This window comes from Sciurus carolinensis, chromosome 10 (assembly GCF_902686445.1).
Source record: "Sciurus carolinensis chromosome 10, mSciCar1.2, whole genome shotgun sequence".
Lineage (NCBI taxonomy): Eukaryota > Metazoa > Chordata > Mammalia > Rodentia > Sciuridae > Sciurus > Sciurus carolinensis.
The window spans coordinates 38580057-38607663 of record NC_062222.1 but is presented as its reverse complement, the minus strand read 5'-3'; the positions used below and the strand labels follow the sequence as shown (position 1 = coordinate 38607663).

The following is a 27607-nucleotide window of genomic DNA, read 5'->3' as shown; positions in this document are numbered from 1 at the left end:
ACTTTAACTCGTCACTTTTCCCACGAACTTTAACTCCGTTGCTTCCTGCCAACTTTAACTCCGTCGCTCCCCGCGAACTTTAACTTGTCGCTTCCCGTGAACTTTAACTCTGTCGCTTATCCAGCGAATTTTAACTCGTCACTTATCCAGCAAACTTTAACTTGTGGCTTATCGAGCAAACTTTAACTTGTCGCTTACCCTGCGAACTTTAACTTGTCGCTTACCCTGCGAACTTTAACTCGTCGCTTATCCAGCGAACTTTAACCTGGCCAGACTGTACTTTACTTTCCCTGTATTTACCTGATCAGTTTCTTCTTTATAACTCGAGGTCCCGGGTCTCGGCCCACTTATGACCGCCCACCGCCCGCAGGCGGTGGGCAATCACAACGCGTACGCTTTTCTTGATCACAGGAACCAAAAAAAAAGGGCTTTATTCCGCAAGTCTCAGACTTATATTGAGAACATCAGCCTATCAGAGAGTAGACTACCAGGAAAGTCAGCCTATCAAGGAACAGTCTCCAGGCAGATACCAGGATCGCGTCACGTACAACAGCCAATCAGAGTTACTTCCTAAAACTTGTTTACGAGTGCAGCTATGTTTGGCAAGCTGCCAGGCGCCATCTTAGAGATCAGGCCACGGTGTGGCTCTGGGGCCCTCAGAGTCCGCCCCTGACAGTTCTGAATGTATAGCCAGAAAAATTAAGTGTAAGACATAAATGTTATAAAAAAGACAAACCACTTCAAGCTAAATTGCTTTAAATTACGTGGACCTCATTCCTGTACCTTTGAAACCTGTCCCTAATTGAGAGCAATTGATTTACCCTTCCAGCCTTCTTTTAAAGCCTATCAGATCTCAAATTTGAAATGTTAAGAGCTCTTTGCCAAATTATTATGCAGTTGAGCTTTCCTTTGAGAGTCTTAAATGATGACTAAGGCACACACGTTGGGTAGAAAAGCAGTGTGCAATGAATTTAAACCACAGAAGTTGAAGGGACATCTTTTTACTCCCATTGGAGAAGGTGATAAAATCAGTACAGGTACATTTAGCATATATTTTTAATCATAAAATTATTATGATAGTACAAAAACACAAAAAATATTAGACAACAAAGTGAGTAGCTATGAGAGAGATCATCATGCCAAAATTTCGCATTTCCCATCCTCATCCAGGAACAAAAGGGTCAAATTTCTGGAACTTAAGAAGTCTTTGTAAGGAAAATTGTAACAGATTGTGCTGCTCTGTGAGCATGATCCCCACCATGTGTACCCCTGGGAGAGCAGAGGCCTGACTGCCTGCTGTGCTCTTCACCTCAGCTCTGACTCAAGGGCCATAGGTGTTACAGAAAGAGGGGAGCTGAAACTTCAAACCTCGGTTCTTGTGTTCCAAAGAAAGAAAAATTAAATTCAGACACAAGAAGCCATGCAAGAGAAATTTATTGTAAGTTAAAGTGAGGTGAAAGTGAAGTAAAAGCAAAGTAAGACTCAAGCAGGGATCTCTCTCTCTCTCTCTCTCTCTCTCTCTCTTCTCTCTCTCTCTCAGAGAATAACAAAGGAGACAATCCTTTCTCCAAATTTATTACTGAACTGGGGTCCTCCTTCAGCAACCTTCACCAATCAGGTGTTCAACTCCTTCTTCATGTCAGGTAGTAAAGTTTTTAACCTTAGTTGATCTACAGAATGTCTTGGTAGCCATCCTATTTAGGGGGGGCTTTATCTCCAAGTCAAACCCATGTTAATGTGGGCACTGGGATCAGTAGCTGGTGAGAAGTTACTTTAGTGAGTCTGCACTACTAAACAAAACTTCCTTCTCAGACAAATGAAGACACCAGACAAAGCTAACCATAATTCCTAGCTTCATACCAACCTCAGTGGACACTGTCAAGAGTTAGTCCCATTAATCCTTTTCTTTTGACATATTTTCCCATTAGTTTCTTTGCTTCTGTTTATTTTCTACAAAGAAACTACCACCTTTGCTTTCTTATCTACTATGAAAGTAGTTTAAAGAAAACCCTAAAGTAATAAGAACTTTAGATTATGTAGAGGGAAATGGGGGGGGGGTATGAAAAATGGTGGAATGAGACAGACATCATTACCCTATGTACATGTATGATTATATAAATGGTATGAATGTATATTGTGCACAACCATAGAAATGAAATGAATGTACCCCATTTGTGTACAAAGAATCAAAATGCAGTCTGTAAAAAATAAAAAAAAAATTTTTAATTAAAAAAAGAAAAATAACCCTTGTGACTTTGCCATGCATTTCACCACGTGGTGGTTACTGCCTAACGATTGGGACCATTGGAGACCCTGATAGGTGTTCTCTACAGGAGAGAAACACAGTAAATTGATGACTGTCCCACAACAGAAAAAGTGGTTTGTCAGCAGAGGGAGACAAAATCTGAGAATGTTGTGACTTTTTTTACAAAGTCAAATCAAAGACCTCTAAATCCTAGGGCCTAGTTAGCACATTAATCTTGGGGTCCTTTTAAAAGGAACCTTGTTCAAGAAGGATCCTGGCAAAAGATGGTATGCTGGCCTACTAAAGGTATTCACATTGGTGAAGCCCAACAGTGATTTCTCCAAAGTTGATTATAAACAGTCTTGTGGCAGCATAAGTAAAATAGTGATTCCCCCTTGCATCTCTTTCCCTTCTTTGCCTTAATGTCCCAAACAGTAAGGGTTCAGAAACCCCAATAAACAATAGGAAGAGTAAAATAATTTTCTGAAGAAGAGACAGTGTACCCCCTCTTGCACCAGATTCCAGCACAAAAGAGAAGAAAAGATTTAATATTGCAACAACTTTGGAGTTTTGATTATTATCTGGATCAGAAGATTTAAACTAAGTCAAGTTCATGTTATTAACTTAAAGTGACATAAGACTTTTTCTGTCATCTGAAAGACTAGATGGGGGCCATTCTTGTTCTCACCTTCACCCAAGGATAAGGGGAAAACCAGGACACAGAATATATTTTAAAGGAAGTTGGAAAAAGCATTAAAGTTGCTTTAATTATTATATCTCATGAATTCGAACTGTTTAATACTTGAGTTACATAATGATTTTTTTCATTAGATATTATTTTATTAAGGCATTATATTAATCTTTTTATACCATAGACCTCATTCAAATATAAAATTTTAAAGAACAAACTAAATAAAATTTCTAAATGTTCTATTAATCATAATGTTTCCTTATGAAGATTAGTGGTAATAAATCCATATTTTTTCAAATCTGATTACATCATTTTGTTTACATCTCATTATGTAGCAGACAACCTCATACTAGAACTAGTACAAGCGTTGGCTCTGCCACTTTCCTGTCCTTCACTTGCACTTTCATTATTAGTATTGGCTACAAATTATTGTTTCTTAAAAAAATTAGTAAGACTTTTGAATATTTTCTGATGGCTAACTTAATTAAAACTAAAAAATAACATTTGTAAATTTGTGTAACTGCTACATATCCTAAGTGAAATGTATTCTATTCTTCTGTTGGTAATCACTTTCAAATTATCTGCATTTTTGAGCTCTCCCTCTGTCCTCAGGATAGCCTGCTTACCAGAAGAGGGATTACTGGTAAACTAAAGAAGTCAATGACTCATTGCCACCTACTTTCATGGACCCCGACAATTTATTTGAAACCACTCTGTTTTCTACTCTGTCTTCCCTTCTGTTAAATATCCCTTCATGTCAGTTGGGTTGGAGTGTCAGCAGGCATCTTTTTGGCTTTAGGTGGAAGTTGAATGGAGCATATATTTAATTTGGGCTCACAGTGATTTTTAAGAATCCAGTTTTTCCAAAAACAAATATTGCACTTGAAATGTGTACAATGACCTAATGAAGAAACTTACCACAAAGTGTATTCCATTAATTGCATTTTACAAATAGAGTTAGAGAAGCAGATGTAGAATAGAGAACCTCTTCCAACCCCTCTTGCAGATCCTTTCTTGTTTCTCTCTTTAAGGTCTAAGATTAAAAGTGAATAAATTATTACCCATGTAATATTTGGCAATATCAAATGTCATGTTGCTGAGATTATTTCATGACAATTTACACCAAAGCAATTCTACAGCTTTAGGGACCATCTGATTGGGAAAAAAAAAAAATGAAAGGACAAAGTGTTCTCTGAATGATTGACTTATTTTTCCTACTATCCTACTTCTTATTATTTTCTATTATTCTTCCTGATGTAAGAACCAAATTAATTCCTAAGTATATTCACACATCTTCTGTTATGGTTAAATATGAAGTATCACCCAAAAACTAATGTGTGAGACAATGCAAGAATGTTTATGCATTTGTGCAGAGGTGAAATGATTAGTTTATGAGACATGTACTATAATCACCTAATTAATCTTATATGGATTAACTAGGTGGTAAAAATATAGGTAGGTAGGGTGTGACTGAAGGAAGATAGTCACTGGAGGCACGACTTTGGGGTTTATATTTTGTCCCTGGTGTCCTTTTTTTTTTTTGCTTTCTGGCTGTCTTGAATTGAGCACTTGTTCTCTGCCACACCTTTCTGCCATAACGTTCACCTCACTTCAGGCCCAGAGCTATGAAGTTGACCAACCATGGATTGAACCTCTGAAACTGTGAGACAAAATAAACTTTTCTTCCTCTAAGTTGTTCTTGTCTGATGTGTTGGTCACAGCGGCACAAAAACTAAAACACCTTCTTCAGAGTAGATAAAATAACTATGACAAGTTAACCTTGGTTTTGGAATGTCAAGGTTTTCAATCTCAAGTTTAATCCAACTAAATTAATTGCCTGCATCTTTCTTAGAATATTTGGATGCTCACTATGTTCATAGAAGCGTTTAATATGTATTATCTTATTGAATCCTCACAAGTAATTCAAATGGAGCTATTAAAACTACCATTTCCTCCTCCATAGTTTAATGAAAGATAGACCATTTTTCCTACTCCCTTATTACCTCTCATTGACATTTCACTCAACTGTGATTCATCAATTCAAATCTAAATAGTCAAAGCTAATACAACTTTGAAATAATGCATCCCGGCCAGAAGAATTATGTAAAATAAAAGCCAGTGATGACAGAGGGCAGTCTTTTTTTTTTTTTTCTAAATTTAACTGTAAATTTATGGGCTACAGTAAAGTGCTTTTTCTTCTTGGTTTGTGTCTGTTCATGCATTTGGAAAAAGGAAACAAAGCCCAGAGAATTGGAGAAGTGTGCTGAATTTAAGCCAGGTGGTACAGAAGATACTAACCTTTAAAATACTGTTGTGTTTGAGTGATTTCATTAACTTCTAAAATGTTTTCTTAGGAATGTAGTTAAATATATAAATAGAATGTCTCCATTGTTCACAACAATAAAAACCTATAAGTACCATAAAAGTAGCTGGGAGTACATCTCTGTGGTCAGCCACATGCCTAGCATGTGCAAGGCCCTAAGTTTGATCCCCAGTACCTCAAAAAAGAAAAAAATGAAGTAAATAAATAATAAATACACACATACACAAGAAGGTCAACAGTAGAAGGTTGATTATGTAAATTTTGATGATTAGCTAGATTACCATGTAACCACTCAAGTGTAACTGTTTGTGATTTAAAAACATTTTGAATGATGCAGTAAAATTCTAAAGATATATTACTAAGTACAAATATTATATATCAAATTGTATCATACTTTAAGATGCACACACAAGATTTTATTTTATAAATAATTTATATATATGACCATTTATAAAATGTTTATCATATATATTCCATATAAAACAATTTATAGAAAACAGTTTTGAGCATTTTGTGATAGATTTTGATCTTTTCAACAAACACTCATCATTAGCCTCTTATACAATTAACTTATATTTAACAAGCATTTCTTTAATGACCTATACCATAGATAAAAGAAGATTATAACATAGTCACTGTGTTTGGGGAGCTCATAGTTCAGCAAGAGGAACATATAACACATCAAGACAACTTACTGCAATAGCTGCTACAAGAGTCTGTAAGGTATAGTGGAGATACAAAGAGGGAGTAGTCACCTCAAACTGGGGAAGTCATGGATGGGTAAAAATACAGGAGAGAATTCCAGGTGGAACAAATATCATGGATGCATACTACAAATTCATGGATACAATTTCTGGAATAGAAAGTAAAAGTAGATGGAAAGAAGGTGAGTGCTAGGTTGTGATGGACTCCTGAAGCATTGAGGGAACAGATTCTACAGCTGCACTATCTAGTATGACTACTCCAAATTGATTTGTACCATAAATATAAAATACTATGTCAGATTTTGAAGTCCTAGTATTAAAAAATGAAAAACATCTCATTGATAATTTTAATACTTATTACATGCTAAAATGATATTTTATGTGTTAGATTAAATACATTATTAAAATTAACTTCAGACATTTATTTTTATTTTTTCTAAGTTGGCTACTAAAAACTCTAAATGACATATATATACATATATACATATATGTATTTCTATATACACACACACACACACACGTATATACATGCACATGTGGAGCTGGGGATATAGCTCAGTTCTTAGAGTGCTTGCCTGTCAAACACAAGGCCCTGGGTTCAATCCCCAGCATGGCAAAAAATACCCAGACACATATATATATATATACACATACATACACGCAGATACATATATATATACAAATACATATATATAATACAGATAAATATATGTATATATATGTATCTGTGTGTTTATGTGCATATATAGATATATAGATATATGTAACTTGCCTTATACATCTATATATAGATATATGTAACTTGCCTTATATATCTATTGGACAATACTTCTTGAGGACAGATTATAGGACCAAAATACTAGAAGGAGGAAGACCACTTAGACAGATTTAAAAGAAGCCAGGTAAAAGGCAATGAGGGAGTATACCAGGCAGGTACAAGTGGGGATAAAGAGGAGGAGATGGATTAATAAAAGAGATGATGTTAACAAAACCAGATCAGTTGAGTGAGGAGTTGTTAAGTATCCAGAGTACCCTTTTATTTTTTTCCATCATAGGAACAGTAGTAATCGTAGGTAAAGTTAAGTAATAGAAAAGGAAAACTGGATCTGAGTGTAAAGATTCATTTAATTCACATTTTATTTACTGAACATCTACTCTGTCGTCATTATCCAGTTGGTTAGGTGCTAGGGACCTAGCAATGATGAATATTCCCTAATAAGGAATCCTATCAGTAGAAAGTATTGAAAATAGAGGGAAGCAGAGGAATAAGTGTATAGTGGGAGTTGAAAACAGATGGCACTAAATATAGTGATTTTGAGTATAAATTTGTACAGCTTTTCTTGAAGCTACTGGTAAAAGCAAATGTGTATGCAGAGGGTAAGATGCTTGAAAGAGTTACTGCCTAATAACATTTACTCCCTATTAAGTTTTAAATGATTAGCTAAAGAGAGTGGAGATTGAGCCAGAGGCCTCAAAAGAGAGATGAAAATTTGAAATATCTGCTAAAGGAAATTGAATAATGAGGTGAAAAAAATTAATATATAGAATATCTAAGTCTATTGAGGGTTCAATTGAGATCAGGGATCACATGCTTCTATGATATGAATAGCTCCTACTGTGTGTTTTCTTCTAGCTGTGTTGAACAATCCCTTTCTGGGGCTGAAATAATTAACTGGAAATATTGATCCAAAGTCTCAGATTCACAGAGCATTGAAAGCAGAAAGATGATTTAGTGTTGGGGGCTATGCCATGCGAACACGCCAAAGATGGCACCTGGCAGCCAGCCAGAAGCTGTTTTGATCACATTAGAGGTACACTTGCACAGGTGTTCTCAAGTGTTCCTGCTTGCACCTGCTGGTGATTGGGCAGCTGGCTCCTCGCCTGATCTCAACTGGCGTGGCTCTGCCCTCTGCCTCTTGGAGGGAATATAAGCAGACAGTAGGTAGAAGAGTAAAGAGCAGCAGCAGGCAGAGAAAAGTGGCAAGAAGTAAGGCGCGACAGTAAGAGCAGCAGCTAGCAGAAAGAAGCAGAGGAGCCATTAGCAGAAAGGAAGAAGAAGAAGCGGCAAGCAGATAGAAACAGCGAGTAGGGGCAGCGGCGGAAGGCAGATCACAGAGCGGAGAACTGAGAACACATCTTTAGGTTGCAGATCACAGATCTCAGTATGCGGGACACATCACTAAATCACCTTAGGTAGACGGAGGACCCTTAGTTCACAGGATGCAGGACGCACCTTTAAGAACAAGCAGCAAAACTAAGAAGACATGGATCTCTGAAAGTGTAGCCTCTCTCTCTCAAGCAAAGTTTCTCTTTCTCTCCAATAAGCAAAGCCTCTCTCTCTCTCTCCTCTCAAAGCGAGTAAACCCTTGTTTCCTCTATCCTCTATACCCGCGCAAAGTGTTGCTGCAGGCGGTGACAAATACCTGTGGATTTGGCACCACAGAGAGCCAGCGACAATTTAGGAATCTGAAGATCATTATAAGAGGGATATTTTTGTCATTGAGCATAGCCTCTAGCCTGGTAGAGAAAGTGATCAGAAGACAGGTGCAGGAAAGAATGAGAGAGTTAAAAGAGACTAGAGATTTATGCTGAAAAGATAAAGGAAGAAAGCTATAAAATGAGAGATGATATTTTTTTCAAAATAACAATAATATAACAAAAATAATAGCAATTATCTATTAAGCAATTATATGTGACAGGGCTTGAAATGTTTTATTTTGTATATTATTTTAATGATGACCCTATGAGGTAGTTATTATTGTTAGAATTTTTTTTCTTTTCAAATAAGTAAAGTACTGAGGGTTGAAATAACTTTCAAAGATTACAGAATCAATAGATGTCAGAGCCCACTTTCTTAACTACTGTGCAGATCAAAGTCAAAGACAAAAGTATATAGTTTATTTACAAATGAATGAGGTTTAACAGAAAAGAGAGGAAAGGAGTGGGAATAAAATAAGTGGGGTTGTGGCTCAGTAATAGAGAGTAACAGAGCACCTGCCTATCTTTTGTGATACACTGGGTTTGATTCTCAGCACCACATATAAGTGAATAAAATAAAGGTCCATCAACAACTAAAAAATATTTTAAAAAAGAAAATAAGTGTAGACTTGGGAGGCAGAATTCAGGGAGAGGAATACAGAGTGAATGGGGATAAAGTTAAAGAAGATGAAAATAAATCATTGAGGAGGCTAACAAAGTTGATGATAGTAAAATATTACCAGAATGAATCCAGAATAACCAGTACTGGAAAAAAAATGTCTTTAGAATTCCCACTTTTACAAATAAAGTTATTGGTGCCAGTTCAAGGAACATATCATAGGCAGTTCAGACAATAAAGTTGAAAGGCTCCGTGCCAGCCTCTAAGAACCTTACAACCTAGAGATAAATAAAACTAGTGTTTTTAAAAAGTTTAATATAATTCAGGTTAGGAAAATGTCAGAGAGACACAACTAGTTTGCTCTAGGGCTCAAAATTTTTAAAACATTGTCTTTGCCTAGAGAGATCTGGAAAAACAACAACAAAAGAATGTGATGCTATTGGATACTAAACAAAGTCATGGGGTAGAAATGCCCAGGGAACACTAGAGAGCAGCAAACCAGAGAAGTTGGTCATTTGCTCAGGGCACAAAAATATATATAATAAGATTGAAAAGGTAAACTGGGGACCATGTGTAACTTAAGATGATACAAATTAATTCAAAAAATAATGAAGAACATTTGAAGGTTGGCACCAGGAAATTATAGGAGACAGGCCCAGGGTATCATTAGAATGAACTTTCTTTTCGGAAATTTTTACTTATTTTCCAAAAAGAAATGTGCTCATGTGATGGAGTTCATATTTTTCATGATGAGAAAACCAAAACTTCCAGAGTTTGATCATTGCATCATAAAAATAAACTTATTTTCCCCTAAAGAATATTTCTGTGGAATCCAAGACAAGAAGAATAAAGAATAGAAAGTAAGTTACAGTATACTTGTCCTCTGCCAAACAACCTATGAAATGCTGTGAAATAAAAGTAAAATTGAACATGAAAGCTAGTCTTTTAAATAGACAGAGTAATATACATCTGAGATAGAGGTAGAAATAAAGAAGAATTTTGCTTTCACAAAAAGCATTGGATTAAAAGGAAATTAGAAGCCAACTGCACATATCTATATCAATGAAATTTTTAAGTATGTTCTGTTCATCTCCACACATCTGTCAACAGTACTGAAGTCTACAAAAGGGCACTTACCAAGGTTTTAATTGTGTAAAGGACAGCTCTACGTTCAGGACAACAAAAGTTGTTGTTCTAGAAGTTTTCTTCAAAATTGTCTATGAAGTTTTTTTAAAATACAGTAAATAGGACCACAGAACAACTAGTGGCTCTGATGATCTGAATTTTTATGAAAATAAACATGCATTTCAATGGGAAATAAACATTTCTTTTTTTTTTATTTATTTTTTTACGTTTACATAGGGTAATGATGTTTATTTTATTTTTCCCCTCCCCCCTACCCCTCCCACCCCTCCCACCCCTCCCACCCCTCTTTTCCCTCTACACAGTCCTTCTTTCCTTCATTCTTACCGCTCTCCTTAGCCTAACTCTAAACCTAACCCTAAACCTAATGCTAGCCCGTCCCACTAAAATTATGGCATTTGTAGGCAAATGGTCGAAATTGGAGAATATCATGCTAAGTGAGATAAGCCAATCTCAAAAAACTAAAGGAAATAAACATTTCTATGTGAAAACTTAGGTTTAGCTAGTTTTCCTCAAATTATATTATTTTACAATTAATTATTTTATTAATATTTATGGTTATACATAATAGGTTCATTTTTACAAAATCATAATGCATGGAATCTGATTTACTCCATTTCAGTCTCTGGTGCTCACCCGTATTTCCCTTCACTCCTTTCTCCCCCTAGTCTCCTTTATCTACTGTACTAGTATTCCTTTCATTACATAAAGGAGGAATTCACTGTGGCATATTTATGCACGCCCATAGCTAATTTCATCAAATTCATTTTGCATTTCCTCTTTAATGTCCATCTTCTCCACTTCTTGATCTCTTCCTACTCCTCTGATCTTCCCTATCACCTGTATAATATCCAAGCCCCACTTTTTTCCCCCCTTATTTTGCTCTAGCTTCCACATATGAGAGAAAACATTCAGCTATTGATTTTCTGAGTCTGGTTAATTTCACTTAGCATGATATTCTCCAGTTTCATCCATTTACTGGCAAATGCCATAATTTCATTCTTCTTTATGGCTGAGTAGAACTCCATTGTGTGTATATGTCACATTTTCTTTGTGTGTGTGTGTGTGTTGTCAACAGATTTATTAAATAGCTAATGAGAGCAGAACATAAAGCAAATGAATCAAAATTAAGGGTTGTATGGTCTTTAAAATATTAATTTTATTGCAGACAAAATTGTATTTGTATAGAAATGTAATCTATGTGATATTCAGATTTTTCATTTTAATTTTTTTTCTCTTTTTTATTTTAGCTTTTAATTTTTAACAGACTGTATTTTGATTCATTGTACACAAATGGGGTACATCATTTCGTTGCTATGGTTGTACACAATGTAGATTCATACCATTTGTGTAATCATACATGTACATAGGGTAATGATGTCTGTCTCATTCCACCATTTTTCATACCCCCTCCCTCTCATTTACTTCTACATATTCTAAAGTTCCCCCCCATTATTCTCTCATTCCCCACCCCCCACCCTCATTATATATCATTCTCCACTTATCAGGGAATACATTCAGCCTTTGGTTTTTTGGGCTTGACTTATTTCACTTAGCATGATATTCTCCAATTCCATCCATGTATTTGCAAATGCCATAATATTATTCTTCTTTATGGCTGAATTAATCCACTAATTTATTGACAGGCGTCTAGGCTGGTTCCATAATTGACTACTGTGAATTGTCCTGCCTCACTGATGTGGCTGTATGACTATAGTATGCTCATTTTCTTTCTTTTGAATAAACTCTGAGGAATGGGATAGGTGGGACATATGGTGATCCATTCCTAGTTTTTTGCAGGATCTCCATTTTTCCAGAATGGTTGCACTAATCCTCAAATTGTATTCTGATGGCAATCAGCATTAGGACCTATAGAGATGATTCTCTAAAACGAAAGTACCAGCGCCCCCTAAAAATATATAAAATCATAATATCTGAGCATAGCCTAGTTACCAGAACATTTAGAAAATTTTCATGTGATTTGTAGATATACTAAAGCTTTTGAGGCTGGTTACCTGGAAGGATACTAAAACAAAACTGGGAGAGTGGTGGAAAGGAGATTTGTTTTTTCTTCCTTTTGAATTTTGAATATTTTCATGAACAAAACTTAAAAGTGTGAGTATCATATTCATATTTGCGCCTCATAAACAGGCAGAGTGGCAAAAAACAGGATGATCAGATACATATTTGTGAATTTGAGCTAAGTTCCATGGACATGAAAAGCTTCTTTCATAATAAAAACAACTTTTTATATGTACCTATTTCTTTAGCCCTCCTCTGACCTTTTCAAAAGAAAAAGAATAATTATGGCATTGTCAATAACTTTTACACTACAACCTATGTTTTGCTCCTTAATCTTCTTGGTACTGATTCGTGCATCCCCATACCTGGAACTTAACAGAAGCACAGGGTTGATGTTGGAAAGTATACATTCTCATATCCTTCTCTTAGCTACAGGTTTATAAGTAGTATCTGTTTTTCTCATAAATGGTAGTGCATATAGCATTTACCATTTACCTTTTGCTTTTTGTTTTTATAAAAAACAAGTATTTATATATATACAAGAAGGTCAAACTTTTTTTTCATTTTTATTAGTGCTCTATAATTATGGATATAGGGAAGTTCATTTTGACATACTTATATATGCTTGTAATATAATTTGCTCCATTACAATTCCCATTCCTTAGCCAGGCACAGTGAGTGACACTTGTCTGAAATTTAGTGGCACAGTGGGGTGGGGTGAGGATAGGGTTGGGGGTCTGAGGCATGACGATCATGAGTTCAAAGCCAGTCTCAGCAACTTGGCAAGGCCCTAAGCAACTTAGAAAGACCCTACCACTAAATAAAAATTATAAAAAAAAAAGGATTGGGGTTGTGGCTCGTGGTTAAGCACCCCTGGATTCAATCCCCTTTACTTTCACTTTCTCTCCCTTCCTTCTTCCCCCATCTCCCCTTCATATATTGATTTTCTTTGTATTTTTTTTTTTTTTTTTTGTAATTGGTACCTAACAGATGAATGTAGCATTTATTGTGAAACATTCATACATTATTGTGACACAGTTTGGTCAGTTTCTTCAAAGAGTTTGTTTTTTTTTTTTTTAATTTTTTCCCGCCTGTGGGGCCGGGGATTCGAACCGTGGTCCTTGTGCATGCTAGACCAGCACTCTCCAGAACGAGTTATTTCTTCTGGTCAGTTTCATTCAGTAGTTCATCCACTTTGCCATCCACACTCCCTCCCCTTCAATTCCTATCCTCGGCAACTCTGTTCCTCTTTCATTTTCCTAGGATCCCCTTTCCTTTTTTAATTCTTATTTTTCTCTAGCATCTGCATATGAGAAAAAATATGCAACTTTTTTTGGTAATAAAGAGGAGGTCAATTTTACTCAAGAGGATATGACGATTGTAAATATATATGTACCTGACAGTGGAGTCCATAAATATACAAAGCAAATATTAAGAAATCTAAAGAATCAGAGACATTGCAATATAATAATAGTGGGAAATTTCAATATGCCACTTTCAATAATGGACACCTAATCCAGACAGAAAATTGATAAAAAAAACATTGAAGTTGAAGAACACTTCAGACCAAATGAACAAAACAGACATATAGAGAACAATTTATCCAACCAAAAGACAAACCACAATCTCCTCAGGTGCACACAGAACATCTGCCAGCATGGGCCATAAGTAGAACATAAAACAAATATTGTTAAATCTAAACAAAAATATGCAACTTTTTAAGTTAAACTTTCATTTCTTTCAATGAGATGTTCTGTAGTTCCAGTAATTTACCAGAAGATGGCACAATTCCTTTTTTTATGATAGAAAATCTCCATTGTATATATGTCATGTATATATACCACATTTTTAATATTCAGTCTGTTGACAGTTACCTGGGTTGATTCCATAATGTGGCAATTGTGAATTGTGCTGCTATAAACCTTGATATTCATATATCAGTATAGTATGCTGATTTTAGTACTTTTTGATTAATAACAAGGAGTGGGAAAGTTGGGTCATATGGTGGTTTCATTCTTAGACTTTTGAGGAATCCCAATATGCTTTCCAAGGTGATTATACTAATTTCTAGTCCCACCAACAATGTATGAATATATCTTTTCCCCCACATCCTCACCAGTATTTATTATTATTTGTATTCTTGATGATTGCTGTTCTTACTGGAGTGAGATAAAATCACAATGACATTTAGATTTGCATTTCCCTTATTGCTAAGGATGTTCAACATTTTTCATATATCTGCTGGTCATTTTTTATTTTTCCTTTTAAGAAATATTTGTTTAATTCATTTGCCTTTTATTGATTGGGTTATTTGATATACTTTGGTTTTGTATGTGTGTTTTAAATTTTTTTAATGTTGTTTTCAGTTCTTTATATATTCTGGATATTAGTCTCTGTCTGAAGAGCAAAGATTTCTCTCATTCTGTGAGTTCTCTCTTTGTGATCTTAATTGTTTCCTTTGCTATGCAGTTTTTTAATTTGATGCCATCCCATTTATATAATTTTGGTTTTATTTCTTGAGCTTTGGGGATATTGTTAATGCAATTGGTGCCTGGACCAACGTATTAGAGTTTTGACCCTATGCCCTTGTATAACAGTTTCACCACTTCTGGTTTAATCCCTAGGTTTTTTTTTTTTTTTTTTTTTTTTTTTTTTGACATTATATCTTGTTTTATTGCTTAGAATATACATTAAGGGTGTTAACTGAAAAAAATTATTGGTGCAAAATAATTATATAGAATAGCGGGTGTCATTGTGGCATATTCATACATGCACATGACACAATTTGATCAGTTTCATTCCCAAGTACCTACACTTCCTTCTTCTCTCCCCCTGCTCCCTTTCTTCTATCCAACTGGTCTCTCTTTCATTTTCTTTTTTTTTTTTTTTTTTTTTATTTATTTATTTTTTTTACGTTTACATAGGGTAATGATGTTTATTATATTTTTCCCCTCCCCCCCACCCCTCCCACCCCTCCCACCCCTCCCACCCCTCTTTTCCCTCTACACAGTCCTTCTTTCCTTCATTCTTACTGCTCTCCTTAGCCTAACTCTAAACCTAACCCTAAACCTAATGCTAGCCCCTCCCACCCCCCATTATATGTCCTCATCCGCTTATCAGCGAGATCATTTGTCCTTTAGTTTTTTGAGATTGGCTTATCTCACTTAGCATGATATTCTCCAATTTCGACCATTTGCCTACAAATGCCATAATTTTATCATTCTTCATTGCGGAGTAATATTCCATTGTATAAATATGCCACAGTTTCTTTATCCATTCATCAACTGAAGGGCATCTAGGTTGGTTCCACAATCTGGCTATGGTGAATTGAGCAGCAATGAACATTGATGTGGCTGTATCTCTGTAGTATGCTGATTTTAAGTCCTTTGGGTATAGGCCAAGGAGTGGGATAGCTGGGTCAAATGGTGTTTCCATTCCAAGCTTTCTGAGGAATCTCCACACTGCTTTCCAGAGTGGTTGCACTAATTTGCAACCCCACCAGCAATGTATGAGTGTTCCTTTTTCACCACATCCTCGCCAACACCTATTGTTGCTTGTATTCTTGATAATCGCCATTCTAATTGGGGTGAGATGAAATCTTAGGGTGGTTTTGATTTGCATTTCCCTTATTACTAGGGATGTTGAACATTTTTTCATATATCTGGTGATTACTTGTACATCTTCTTCTGTGAAGTGTCTGTTCATTTCCTTAGCCCATTTGTTGATTGGATTATTTGTATTCTTCGTGTAGAGTTTTTTGAGTTCTTTATAGATTCTGGAAATTAGCGCTCTATCTGAGGTATGGTTGGCAAAGATATTCTCCCACTCTGTAGGCTCTCTCTTCACATTTCTGATAGTTTCCTTTGCTGAGAGAAAGCTTTTTAGTTTGAATCTATCCCAGTTGTTTATTCTTGCTTTTATTTCTTGTGCTATGGGAGTCCTGTTAAGGAAATCTGATCCTGAGCCAACAAGTTGAAGATTTGGACCTACTTTTTCTTCTATAAGATGCAGGGTCTCTGGTCTGATTCCGAGGTCCTTGATCCATTTTGAGTTGAGTTTTGTGTAGGGTGAGAGATAGGGGTTTAGTTTCATTCTATTGCATATAGTTTTCCAGTTTTCCCAGCACCATTTGTTGAAGAGGCTATCTTTTCTCCATTGCATATTGTTGGAACCTTTGTCTAGTATGAGAAAATTGTATTTATTTGGGTTTGTGTCCATGTCCTCTATTCTGTACCATTGATCTACCTGTCTATTTTGGTACCAATACCATGCCGTTTTTGTTACTATTGCTTTGTAGTAGAGTTGAAGATCTGGTATTGCAATACCCCCTGCTTCGCTCTTGCTACTGAGGATTGCTTTAGCTATTCTAGGTTTTTTATTCTTCCAGATGAATTTCATAATTGCTTGCTCTATTTCTGCAAGGTACATCATTGGGATTTTAATTGGAATTGCATTGAATCTGTATAGAACTTTAGGTAGTATAGCCATTTTGACGATATTAATTCTGCCTATCCAGGAACATGGGAGATCTTTCCATCTTCTAAGGTTTTCTTGAATTTCTTTCTTTAGTGTTCTGTAGTTCTCATTGTAGAGGTCTTTCACCTCTTTTGTGAGATTGATTCCCAAGTATTTTATTTTTTTCGATGCTATTGTGAATGGAGTAGTTTTCCTAATTTCTCTTTCTGAAGATTCATCACTTATGTATAAAAATGCATTGGATTTATGAGCATTGATCTTGTAACCTGCTACTTTACTGAATTCACTTATGAGTTCTAAAAGTTTTCTGGTGGAATTTCCAGGTTCCTCTAAATATATAATCATGTCATCAGCGAACAGGGATAGTTTGAGTTCTTCTTTTCCTATTCGTATCCCTTTAATTTCTTTGGTTTGTCTGATTGCTCTGGCTAGAGTCTCAAGGACGATGTTGAATAGAAGCGGTGAAAGAGGGCATCCCTGCCTTGTTCCAGTTTTTAGGGGGAACGCTTTCAGTTTTTCACCATTTAGAATGATATTAGCCATGGGCTTAGCATAGATGGCCTTTATAATGTTTAGGAATGTTCCCATTACCCCAATTTTTTCTAGTGTTTTGAGCATGAAGGGATGCTGTATTTTATCAAATGCTTTTTCTGCATCTATTGAAATAATCATGTGATTCTTAACTTTAAGTCTGTTGATATGGTGAATGACATTTATTGATTTCCGAATGTTGAACCAACCTTGCATCCCTGGGATAAAACCCACTTGATCGTGGTGCACTATTTTTTTAATATATATTTGTATGCGATTTGCTAAAATTTTGTTGAGAATTTTTGCATCGATGTTCATTAAGGATATTGGTCTGAAATTTTCTTTCCTTGATGTGTCTCTGTCTGGTTTAGGTATCAGGGTGATATTGGCTTCATAGAACGAGTTTGGTAGGGTTCCCTCCTCTTCTATTTCATGGAATAGTTTGAGGAGTATTGGAATGAGCTCTTCTTTAAAGGTTTTATAGAACTCGGCTGAGAACCCATCTGGTCCTGGACTTTTCTTTGTTGGTAGGCTTTTGATGACCTCTTCTATTTCATTGCTTGAAATTGGTTTATTTAAGTTGTGTATGTCCTCCTCGTTCAGTTTAGGTAGTTCATATGTCTCTAGAAATTTGTTGATGTCTTCAAGGTTTTCTGTTTTGTTGGAGTATAGATTTTCGAAATAGCTTCTAATTATGTCTTGTATTTCACTCGTGTCTGTTGTGATGTTTCCTTGTTCATTCCGAATTTTAGTAATTTGAGTTTTCTCCCTCTTTCTCTTTGTTAGTGTGGCTAAGGGTTTATCAATTTTATTTATTTTTTCAAAGAACCAACTATTTATTTTATTAATTTTTCCGATTGTTTCTTTTGTTTCGATTTCGTTGATTTCGGCTCTGATTTTAACTATTTCCTGCCTTCTACTACTTTTGGTATTGGTCTGCTCTTCTTTTTCTAGTGCTTTGAGCTGTAGTGTTAACTCGTTTATTTGTTGATTTCTACTTCTTTTTTTGAATGCACCCCATGAAATAAATCTTCCTCTAAGTACTGCTTTCATAGTGTCCCAGAGATTTTGATATGATGTGTCTTTGTTCTCGTTTACTTCTAAGAATTTTTTTATTTCCCTCCTGATGTCTTCTGTTATCCATTCATCATATAATAGTGTATTATTTAGTCTCCAGGTATTGGAGAAGTTTCTGTTTTTTATTCTGTCATTTATTTCTAATTTCAATCCATTATGATCTGATAGAGTACAAGGTAGTATCTCTATCTTCTTGTATTTACTAACAGTAGCTTTGTGGCATAAAATATGGTCTATTTTAGAGAAGGATCCATGTGCTGCTGAGAAGAAAGTGTATTCATTCTTTGTTGGATGGTATATTCTATATATGTCCGTTAAGTCTAAATTGCTGATTGTGTTGTTGAGATCTATAGTTTCTTTATTCAATTTTTGTTTGGACGATCTATCCAGTGGTGAGAGAGGTGTGTTAAAATCGCCTAGTATTATTGTGTTGTGGTCTATTTGATTTCTGGAATTGAGAAGGATTTGTTTGACGTACGTGGATGAGCCAATGTTCGGGGCATAGATATTTATGATTGTTATGTCTTGCTGATTTATGCTTCCCTTAAGCAGCATGTAATGTCCTTCTTTATCCCTTCTGACTAGTTTTGGTTTGAAGTCCACATTATCTGAGATGAGGATGGATACTCCAGCTTTTTTGCTGTGTCCGTGTGCATGGTATGTTTTTCCCCATCCTTTCACCTTTAGTCTATGGGTGTCTCTTTCTATGAGATGTGTCTCTTGCAGGCAGCATATTGTTGGATTTTTCTTTTTAATCCAATCTGCCAGTCTGTGTCTTTTGATTGATGAATTCAGGCCATTAACATTCAGGGTTATTATTGTGATATGATTTGTATTCCCAGTCAATTGACTCATATTTGTTTTTGACATGATTTGGTTTCTCCTTTATTTGGCTATTCCTTTAGGCTAGCGCCTCCTGTTGCTGATTTGCATCGTTGTTTTTCATCTCTTCCTCATGGAATATTTTGCTGAGAATGTTCTGTAATGCTGGCTTTCTTTTTGTAAATTCCTTTAGCTTTTGTTTATCATGGAAGGATCTTATTTCATCGTCAAATTTGAAGGTAAGTTTTGCTGGGTATAAGATTCTTGGTTGGCATCCATTTTCTTTCAGGGCTTGGTATATGTTGTTCCAGGCCCTTCTAGCTTTTAGGGTCTGGATTGAAAAATCTGCTGATATTCTTATTGGTTTCCCTCTGAATGTAATTTGATTCTTTTCTCTCGCGGCCTTTAAAATTCTGTCTTTATTTTGTATGTTAGGTATTTTCATAATAATGTGCCTTGGTGTGGGTCTGTTGTAATTTTGTATGTTTGGAGTTCTATAAGCCTCTTGTACTTGGTTTTCCATTTCGTTCTTCAGATTTGGGAAATTTTCTGTTATTATTTCATTGAATAGATTGTTCATTCCTTTGGTTTGTTTCTCTAAGCCTTCCTCAATCCCAATAATTCTCAAATTTGGCCTTTTCATGATATCCCATAGTTCTTGGAGATTCTGTTCATGATTTCTTACCATCTTCTCTGTTTGTTCCACTTTGTTTTCAAGGTTAAATATTTTGTCTTCAATGTCTGAGGTTCTGTCTTCCAGGTGTTCTATCCTATTGGTTATGCTTTCTATGGAGTTTTTAACTTGGTTTATTGTTTCCTTCATTTCAAGGATTTCAGTTTGGTTTTTTTTCAGTATCTCTAACTCTTTATTGAAATGATCTCTTGCTTCCCGTATTTGGTCTTTTAACTGTTGATTGGTGCGATCATTTAATGCCTGCATTTGCTCTTTCATCTCCTCCTTCAATGCCTGCATTTGCTCTTTCATCTCCTCATTAGCTTCCCTGATCGTTTTAATTACGTACATTCTGAACTCCCTTTCTGACATTTCTTCTGCTCTGCTGTCATTGGGTTTTATTGATGTAGTATCTAGGTTTGTTTGGGACATTTTCTTCCCTTGTTTTCTCATAATGGTCAGTTGTCAGTGGGACCCTGAGATATTGCAGTTTTCCACTATTGGCTTATAGTGTCCCAGTAGATTTCCAGTGTATCACCTCCCAGCCTTCAGCAGCCTGATGTCTTGGAGGAATCTGATAAAGCAGCTCATTCGAAGAATACTGCCCCTAGCCCCCTACTGGTTCCACGTTTTGGAACTGGCTCTGTGCGGAAATGCTCTCACTGTGGGCCTGCACCGTGCAGCTGGCCGTGTGGGAAGAGCCCACTGCCGGAGTGTGGAAGACTACCTTGGGAAGACTCAAGCTGCCCTGCCCGGCTCTGCTAAGCCACCTCTATCTGGGCCTGCCACCCGGGCTGAGCTTTACCCAGTGGGCAGACTCACCCGTGGCTCCACTTCAGTCCGAGTCTCTCAATGCCTCCCCTTCTTAACTCCTGGGTTCTGGAGCGACCGGGGGTGCAGTCTCCCTCTAGGCCGCCATCTTGGATCGCCCCGTGAAGAGAGCCCGCAGCCGGAGTGGGCAGAGCCGCCTGAAGAGGTCTCCGGCTGCCCTGTCCTTATCCCTGAGGCTGATTGCAGATCGAGGCTCTCCGCTGGTTCTTTGCAGGAGTACACTGCACTGCAGCAGCTCCGGGACTCGGAGCGTGCTCTGTTCAGACAGGCTCTCACTAGCCGGCCAGTTCCGTTCCGAGAACCTGGAGAAGCTGGCTGTGTGGGCGGGGCCCACCGCCGGAGTGCGCAGGACTGCCTGTGGATGACTCTAGCTGCCCTGCCCGGCTCCGATAAGCCACCTCTATCTGGGCCTGCCACCCGGGCCGAGCTTTACCCAGTGGGCAGACTCACCCGTGGCTCCACTTCAGTCCGAGTCTCTCAATGCCTCCCCTTCTTAACTCCTGGGTTCTGGAGCGACCGGGGGTGCAGTCTCCCTCTAGGCCGCCATCTTGGATCGCCCCGTGAAGAGAGCCCGCAGCCGGAGTAGGCAGAGCCGCCTGAAGAGGTTTCCGGCTGCCCTGACCTTATCCCTGAGGCTGACTGCAGATCGAGGCTCTCCGCTGGTTCTTTGCAGGAGTACACTGCACTGCAGCAGCTCCGGGACTCGGAGCGTGCTCTGTTCAGACAGGCTCTCACTAGCCGGCCAGTTCCGTTCCGAGAACCTGGAGAAGCTGGCTGTGTGGGCGGGGCCCACCGCCGGAGTGCGCAGGACTGCCTGTGGATGACTCTAGCTGCCCTGCCCGGCTCCGATAAGCCACCTCTATCTGGGCCTGCCACCCGGGCCGAGCTTTACCCAGTGGGCAGACTCACCTGTGGCTCTATTTCAGTCCGAATCTCTCAATGCCTCCCCTTCTTAACTCCTGGGTTCTGGAGCGACCGGGGGTGCAGTCTCCCTCTAGGCCGCCATCTTGGATCGCCCCGTGAAGAGAGCCTGCAGCCGGAGTAGGCAGAGCCGCCTGAAGAGGTTTCCGGCTGCCCTGACCTTATCCCTGAGGCTGACTGCAGATCGAGGCTCTCCGCTGGTTCTTTGCAGGAGTACACTGCACTGCAGGGGCTCCGGGACTCGGAGCGTGCTCTGTTCAGACAGGCTCTCACTAGCCGGCCAGTTCCGTTCCGAGAACCTGGAGAAGCTGGCTGTGTGGGCGGGGCCCACCGCCGGAGTGCGCAGGACTGCCTGTGGATGACTCTAGCTGCCCTGCCCGGCTCCGATAAGCCACCTCTATCTGGGCCTGCCACCCGGGCCGAGCTTTACCCAGTGGGCAGACTCACCCGTGGCTCCACTTCAGTCCGAGTCTCTCAATGCCTCCCCTTCTTAACTCCTGGGTTCTGGAGCGACCGGGGGTGCAGTCTCCCTCTAGGCCGCCATCTTGGATCGCCCCGTGAAGAGAGCCCGCAGCCGGAGTAGGCAGAGCCGCCTGAAGAGGTTTCCGGCTGCCCTGACCTTATCCCTGAGGCTGACTGCAGATCGAGGCTCTCCGCTGGTTCTTTGCAGGAGTACACTGCACTGCAGGGGCTCCGGGACTCGGAGCGTGCTCTGTTCAGACAGGCTCTCACTAGCCGGCCAGTTCCGTTCCGAGAACCTGGAGAAGCTGGCTGTGTGGGCGGGGCCCACCGCCGGAGTGCGCAGGACTGTCTGTGGATGACTCTAGCTGCCCTGCCCGGCTCCGATAAGCCACCTCTATCTGGGCCTGCCACCCGGGCCGAGCTTTACCCAGTGGGCAGACTCACCCGTGGCTCCACTTCAGTCCGAGTCTCTCAATGCCTCCCCTTCTTAACTCCTGGGTTCTGGAACGACCGGGGGTGCAGTCTCCCTCTAGGCCGCCATCTTGGATCGCCCCGTCAATCCCTAGGTTTTTAATCCACTTTGTGTTGACTTTTATGCAGGGTCGTCAGACATAGGGATCCAATTTCATTTTTCTACGTACAGATATCAGTTGTTCCAGCACCATTTGTGGATAGATTCTCTTTTCTGCAACATGTATTTTTGGCACCTTAGGTATTAGGCTGCTATATCTACATGCGTTTGTTTCTCTGTCTTTTCCATTCTGTTGTTCTTTATGTCTGTGTTGATGCCAATACCATGGTAATGATGGTGTTATGATAGCTCTGTAGTATAATTTGAGATCAGTTCGTGTGATGTCTCCAGCATTGCTTGTCTTGCTCAGGATTGCTTTAACTATTCTGGGCCTTTTATTCTTCCATATGAATTTAAGGACTGATTTTTCTAGCTCTGAGAAGAATGTCATTGCTATTTTGATGGGGATTGAATTGAAAATGTATATCACTTTTGGTGGTATAGTCATTTTGATAAGATCATTTTTGCCTATCCAAGATCCTGGGAAGTCTTTCCATGTTCTAAGGTCTTCAATTTCTTTCAGAAGGCCAAATTTAAAGGTCTAAATTTCTGAGAAAGATTCAAAATGATAAAATTCTTAATTTTCAATTCCACGACTATGGAATTGAAATATATATTCTATCATTATGTTGGTAGCTATTTAAAATCATTTTCCGTTTTTTTAAGGTTCTAAGATATAATATGCTCAGGCAGAGTGAATAAATACAATTAAATATTCTTGATCATATTGAAACTTTTCATTTTATTCCATAAAATGTAGATTACCATTTCCAATTATTTATAGTAGTACTTACTTTTTTTCTGTGCATCATTGCTAATCTTAAATAACTTTTTTCTGTCTTCTCAGCCAACTTTACCTCAAAGAATTTTCTTGAATATTTCTTTCAGCTTCTTAAGGAATGACTTGTTATATTCAATTTTATGATGGTTATAATAATCATTATTACTATTCAGATACATGACATATATATATATATATTTATATTTCAGGAAAATGCTTTTGTTGTATCAATTGTTTGTATTTTTTAGTATAAATACCACAGTGGTTTTCTCTGATGTTGAAAATCTCTTGCAGAAATCTGTTTGTCAACAACTAAGTGACAAGAATTATTTGCATTCACTTAAGCCAGTAGCTTTTAAAATGCCTATTATACATCCCAGATCAATTTAATAAAACCTATAGTATTTTACTTATTTTATTCTAAAAATTTTCCCACATTGACTATGATTTTTTTTTAATGTATGGATTTAACCTTGGTTAGCTTCTTTCATAGCAAGAGTTAATTTTATTTAGTCAATTACAGAAAACTTTTTTTTGCAGGGGGTACCAGGGATTGAACCCAGGGGACTCTTAACCTCTGAGCTAGATCCCTAATACTTTTTATTTTTATTTTATTTTATTTTTGGTACTGGGAATTGAACCCAGAGGCACTTATCCACTGAGTCACATCCCCAGCTCTTTTTTGTATTTTATTTAGAGACAGGTTCTTGTTAAGTTCCTTAGGGTCTTGTTAAGTTGCTGAGGCTGACTTTGAATTCGTGATCCACCTGCCTCAGCCTCCTGAGCCAATGGGATTACTGGCATGCATTGTGCCCAGCCATGAAAAACCTTTCTTAAGAAATGCATCTTATATTGGGATTAATTGACTGAGTGTTATTTACACAAAATAACAACGAAGACACTGACATTTTGTTGTTATTGCTTCTAAGAAATGCATATCAGGGGAGGTTCATTTAATGCTAATGACAATTTATTGATTACTTATACCATTTAACTGGAAATACATTGATATAAATCAAATTAAATATATTTAAATTACAAAATCCCAACCTCCTGAAATACTGCCACTCTAAATGACAACCATCTACACATCAAAAGGTGTTAGGTGTTGATATCTAGGATATGTTATTCAGGATTAATCTTATTGCAACAGCATGGATACGTGACAACCATTAGTGTAAACTCAGTTTTTAGTTTTTGTTGTTTTGAAATATATCAAAATCTCAGGAAAAATATTCAGAAAGTCTTGTTGTTAGCATATTCTATAGTATTCATTAACATAATGAGAGTTTTAGCAATTTGTCTGAAATTCAAATTTATGAAACCCTATACAGTCTCCTTAAGGAGATTAAAAACTAACATTGCTATGATTATACTGTCCTCTAGTGTTAAAATAACTGATGTTTACTCTGAAATTCATTTGCCTTTTTCAGATCAGTATTTTCATGACTCATTTGTCCAACTATGGGAATGACCGACTGGGATTATATACATTTGTTAATCTGGCCAACTTCATGCAAACCTGGACCAACCTTCGTCTTCAGACTCTGCCACCAGTGCAGCTGGCTCACAAATATTTTGAACTCTTTCCTGATCAGAAAGACCCTCTTTGGCAGGTGAAATTGGTTCAATAATTTGAACAACTAATGAATTCCATAACCATATCTTATAGCTATAAGAGATATTCCAAATCTGAAAAAGTGAAGACATCTGAAAAATAAAGTACATTTGGGAAATGCTGGTGTACCTGAGAAACTGTTTCTTCTTTAATTGTAATTTTATGCAACTGCTGCAAATTAAGCCCAGTTCTGTTTTATTGTCCTTTAAAAATTATATTTTCAGTGGGGGATTCAGTGGATATAGTGTTTTTAATCAGGAGTGAGATATCAATTTGCAGATTGCAATAGATTGGAAGAGTAGAAGTTGGTAAACGGGTTGTGTGCTAGGCTGGGCTGGTAGCCAACCAGTCAGCCTTTAACATATCCTCCTATCTCTAATGACTAAAGCACATTAAAAGGTCTCTGAGAAGTGTTCACTTCTGACATCTGCCTCCTGAACCATAAGGCACACCAGTAGCTACAGAATATCAGCTGCTTTCAGAAATATTATTTGGGAATTATTTTGGACCCAAGGAAACCGGGATATTTCATAGATAAATAACTGAACTCCTTAAGAAAAAATAAATAAAAACCACATTAAACTGTTCTAGGGAAAACCTAGACTTCAAAGCATAGAATTAGGTGTTGTAGCACTGTGGGAACCATGTTGGACCAAAATTTTCTACTACATAATTTGTGGGAAGAAATATCTTAGCAAATAGCTAAATATGTCACACTGGGTTTTTCACATTTGTTAATTCATTTAATCAATACAAATGTCTATGTGGTAGGTACAGTTATTTTCCTCATTTTATACATGACTGTACTACATCAAAAACAGGCTGAGTCAGTTAAGCAAAGTCATACGTCTCATGTGTTACAGAGAAGGAGCCACTTTGATGCTGGCTGACTCTAGAGGTTGTGTTCTAAGTGCTGCTAGAGGTACAGAGCTGATAACAAAATAATACAGTCTTCAGAAATAAAACTCAGTATATTTCACGAATTGAAGTTGTGGTCAGTTTTGACCTCCATATTAAACCGTTCATCTTTGAACTGAAAACTAATTATCCTGGATCATAAACAGATAATTCTAAGAGACATAACTGTATTTAGCAGGTTAAGTTGGTGGTTGTGGAATTGTAGCAGCATATTACTTTCCAGTTGTTATAACAAGTACATTTTCATCTTAACCCCTACAAAAACATCATCAAATGTTATCCACTGGAAAGACATGAAATTTTCTGCTTATTGGACACCTTATTGTTAAACTAAAATCATTACTTCAGCTAACAAGGTTAAAATAACTTTTTTCCAGCAGCAATAAGAATATCCCCCCTTTAGTCTTCACTAAAAAGCAGATTTATTTAACTTTACCTATCTAAAATATTACCTGAATGTAAATAAAAAGTGGTCCTGTTTGCCCATTCCTGAAATAATATTCAGAGCTACTGTAATCCTTCCCCTTTTACTACATAATATACACTCTGAAGTTAAAGGGTATTCTAGATACTATCTTACACATGGGTATTTGTTTTAAGTTATTATAGATATAAAACAGAATCTTAAAGTAATAATTCACCCTTATTTTACCCTTTGACTAAATGTATTACTTTTAAACATCATTGTCTGTAAAGTTACATTTTTAGGTATACATTGCCAATCATTGAAGGCATCTGAGGAATGACTGTCTCTTTAAATATTATAATAATGATTAGATCCCTATCCCTTCGAAGCACATCAGGGAAGCTTAAAGTTACTTGGAATAAAAGTCTGACACCTTATATTTCATTTATTTATTTAGGTTGGTGGCAGGAAGTACATTCTCTATTCAGCAAGCTCACTATGAAGAAAAAAAAAAGTAAAAACTTAGAATATAGAACTGGCCAGTAACAAAATTAAACTCTCAATACTATGAGATTGTATATCCAAAATGGAAATATATCCCTCTCCCACCTCCTCACTCTTAGTTTCAGTATGAAAAGGCATTGCTCTAACATACCCATCATACCACTTACGGACTTTCAATTCCAAAAAAATTAAAAAACAAAAGAAACCTCCTTGTTTATTCTGCTTTTTCCTGTGACAGCTATAAGGATGAAAGTTGAAAATGATGATACACAGTAAACGCACACAAATACATCTCTATATTCTTCTCCAAATTAGAATCCTTGTGATGACAAACGCCACAGAGACATATGGTCTAAAGAAAAAACCTGTGATCGCTTACCTAAATTCTTGGTAATAGGACCCCAGAAAACTGGTAAGTACTTTTAATGCTATGATTAACCAGAGTGTAAAAATATGAAAGACTAGACAGTGAGTTCTTCCTATAAAATCAATGGATAAATAATATTATCTTACATAATCTTTGTTTAGTTCAGTAATAGACTTAAGTATTTTGTCAAAGTGTTTTTCTTTTTCTTTTTTTTTTTCATAAAAAGAATGAAGTAGATGTCATACAGTTTGAATATCCAGCAATTAATTTGGTGGCACATATCATTTTTTTTCCCCAAAGATCGTCATTGGAAAACATTAACATTTCTAAAAGCAAAACTAATCATGTGTTTAGAAAGTGCAACAGGATTTTGTCAAAAGTCAAGAGGAATACATATAAATACCCAGCACTCTACAATAAACCC

The 27607-nt window shown here is 37.3% G+C and overlaps 1 protein-coding gene across 6 annotated transcripts in view; it reads left to right on the top strand.

Moving 5' to 3' along the window:
* Positions 1-27607, top strand: part of LOC124994817 (bifunctional heparan sulfate N-deacetylase/N-sulfotransferase 3) — a 198852-nt gene that overhangs the window by 135070 nt on the left and 36175 nt on the right. For all 6 annotated transcript variants that reach the window (XR_007110553.1, XM_047567074.1, XM_047567077.1 and 3 more), the window contains 2 exons: positions 24804-24986; positions 27132-27228. Coding sequence is in view for 5 of the 6 variants with exons in the window: in XM_047567074.1 (XP_047423030.1) it covers positions 24804-24986; positions 27132-27228 (280 nt within the window). In the remaining variant the exon portion in view is untranslated. The remainder of the gene's footprint in view (positions 1-24803; positions 24987-27131; positions 27229-27607) is intronic.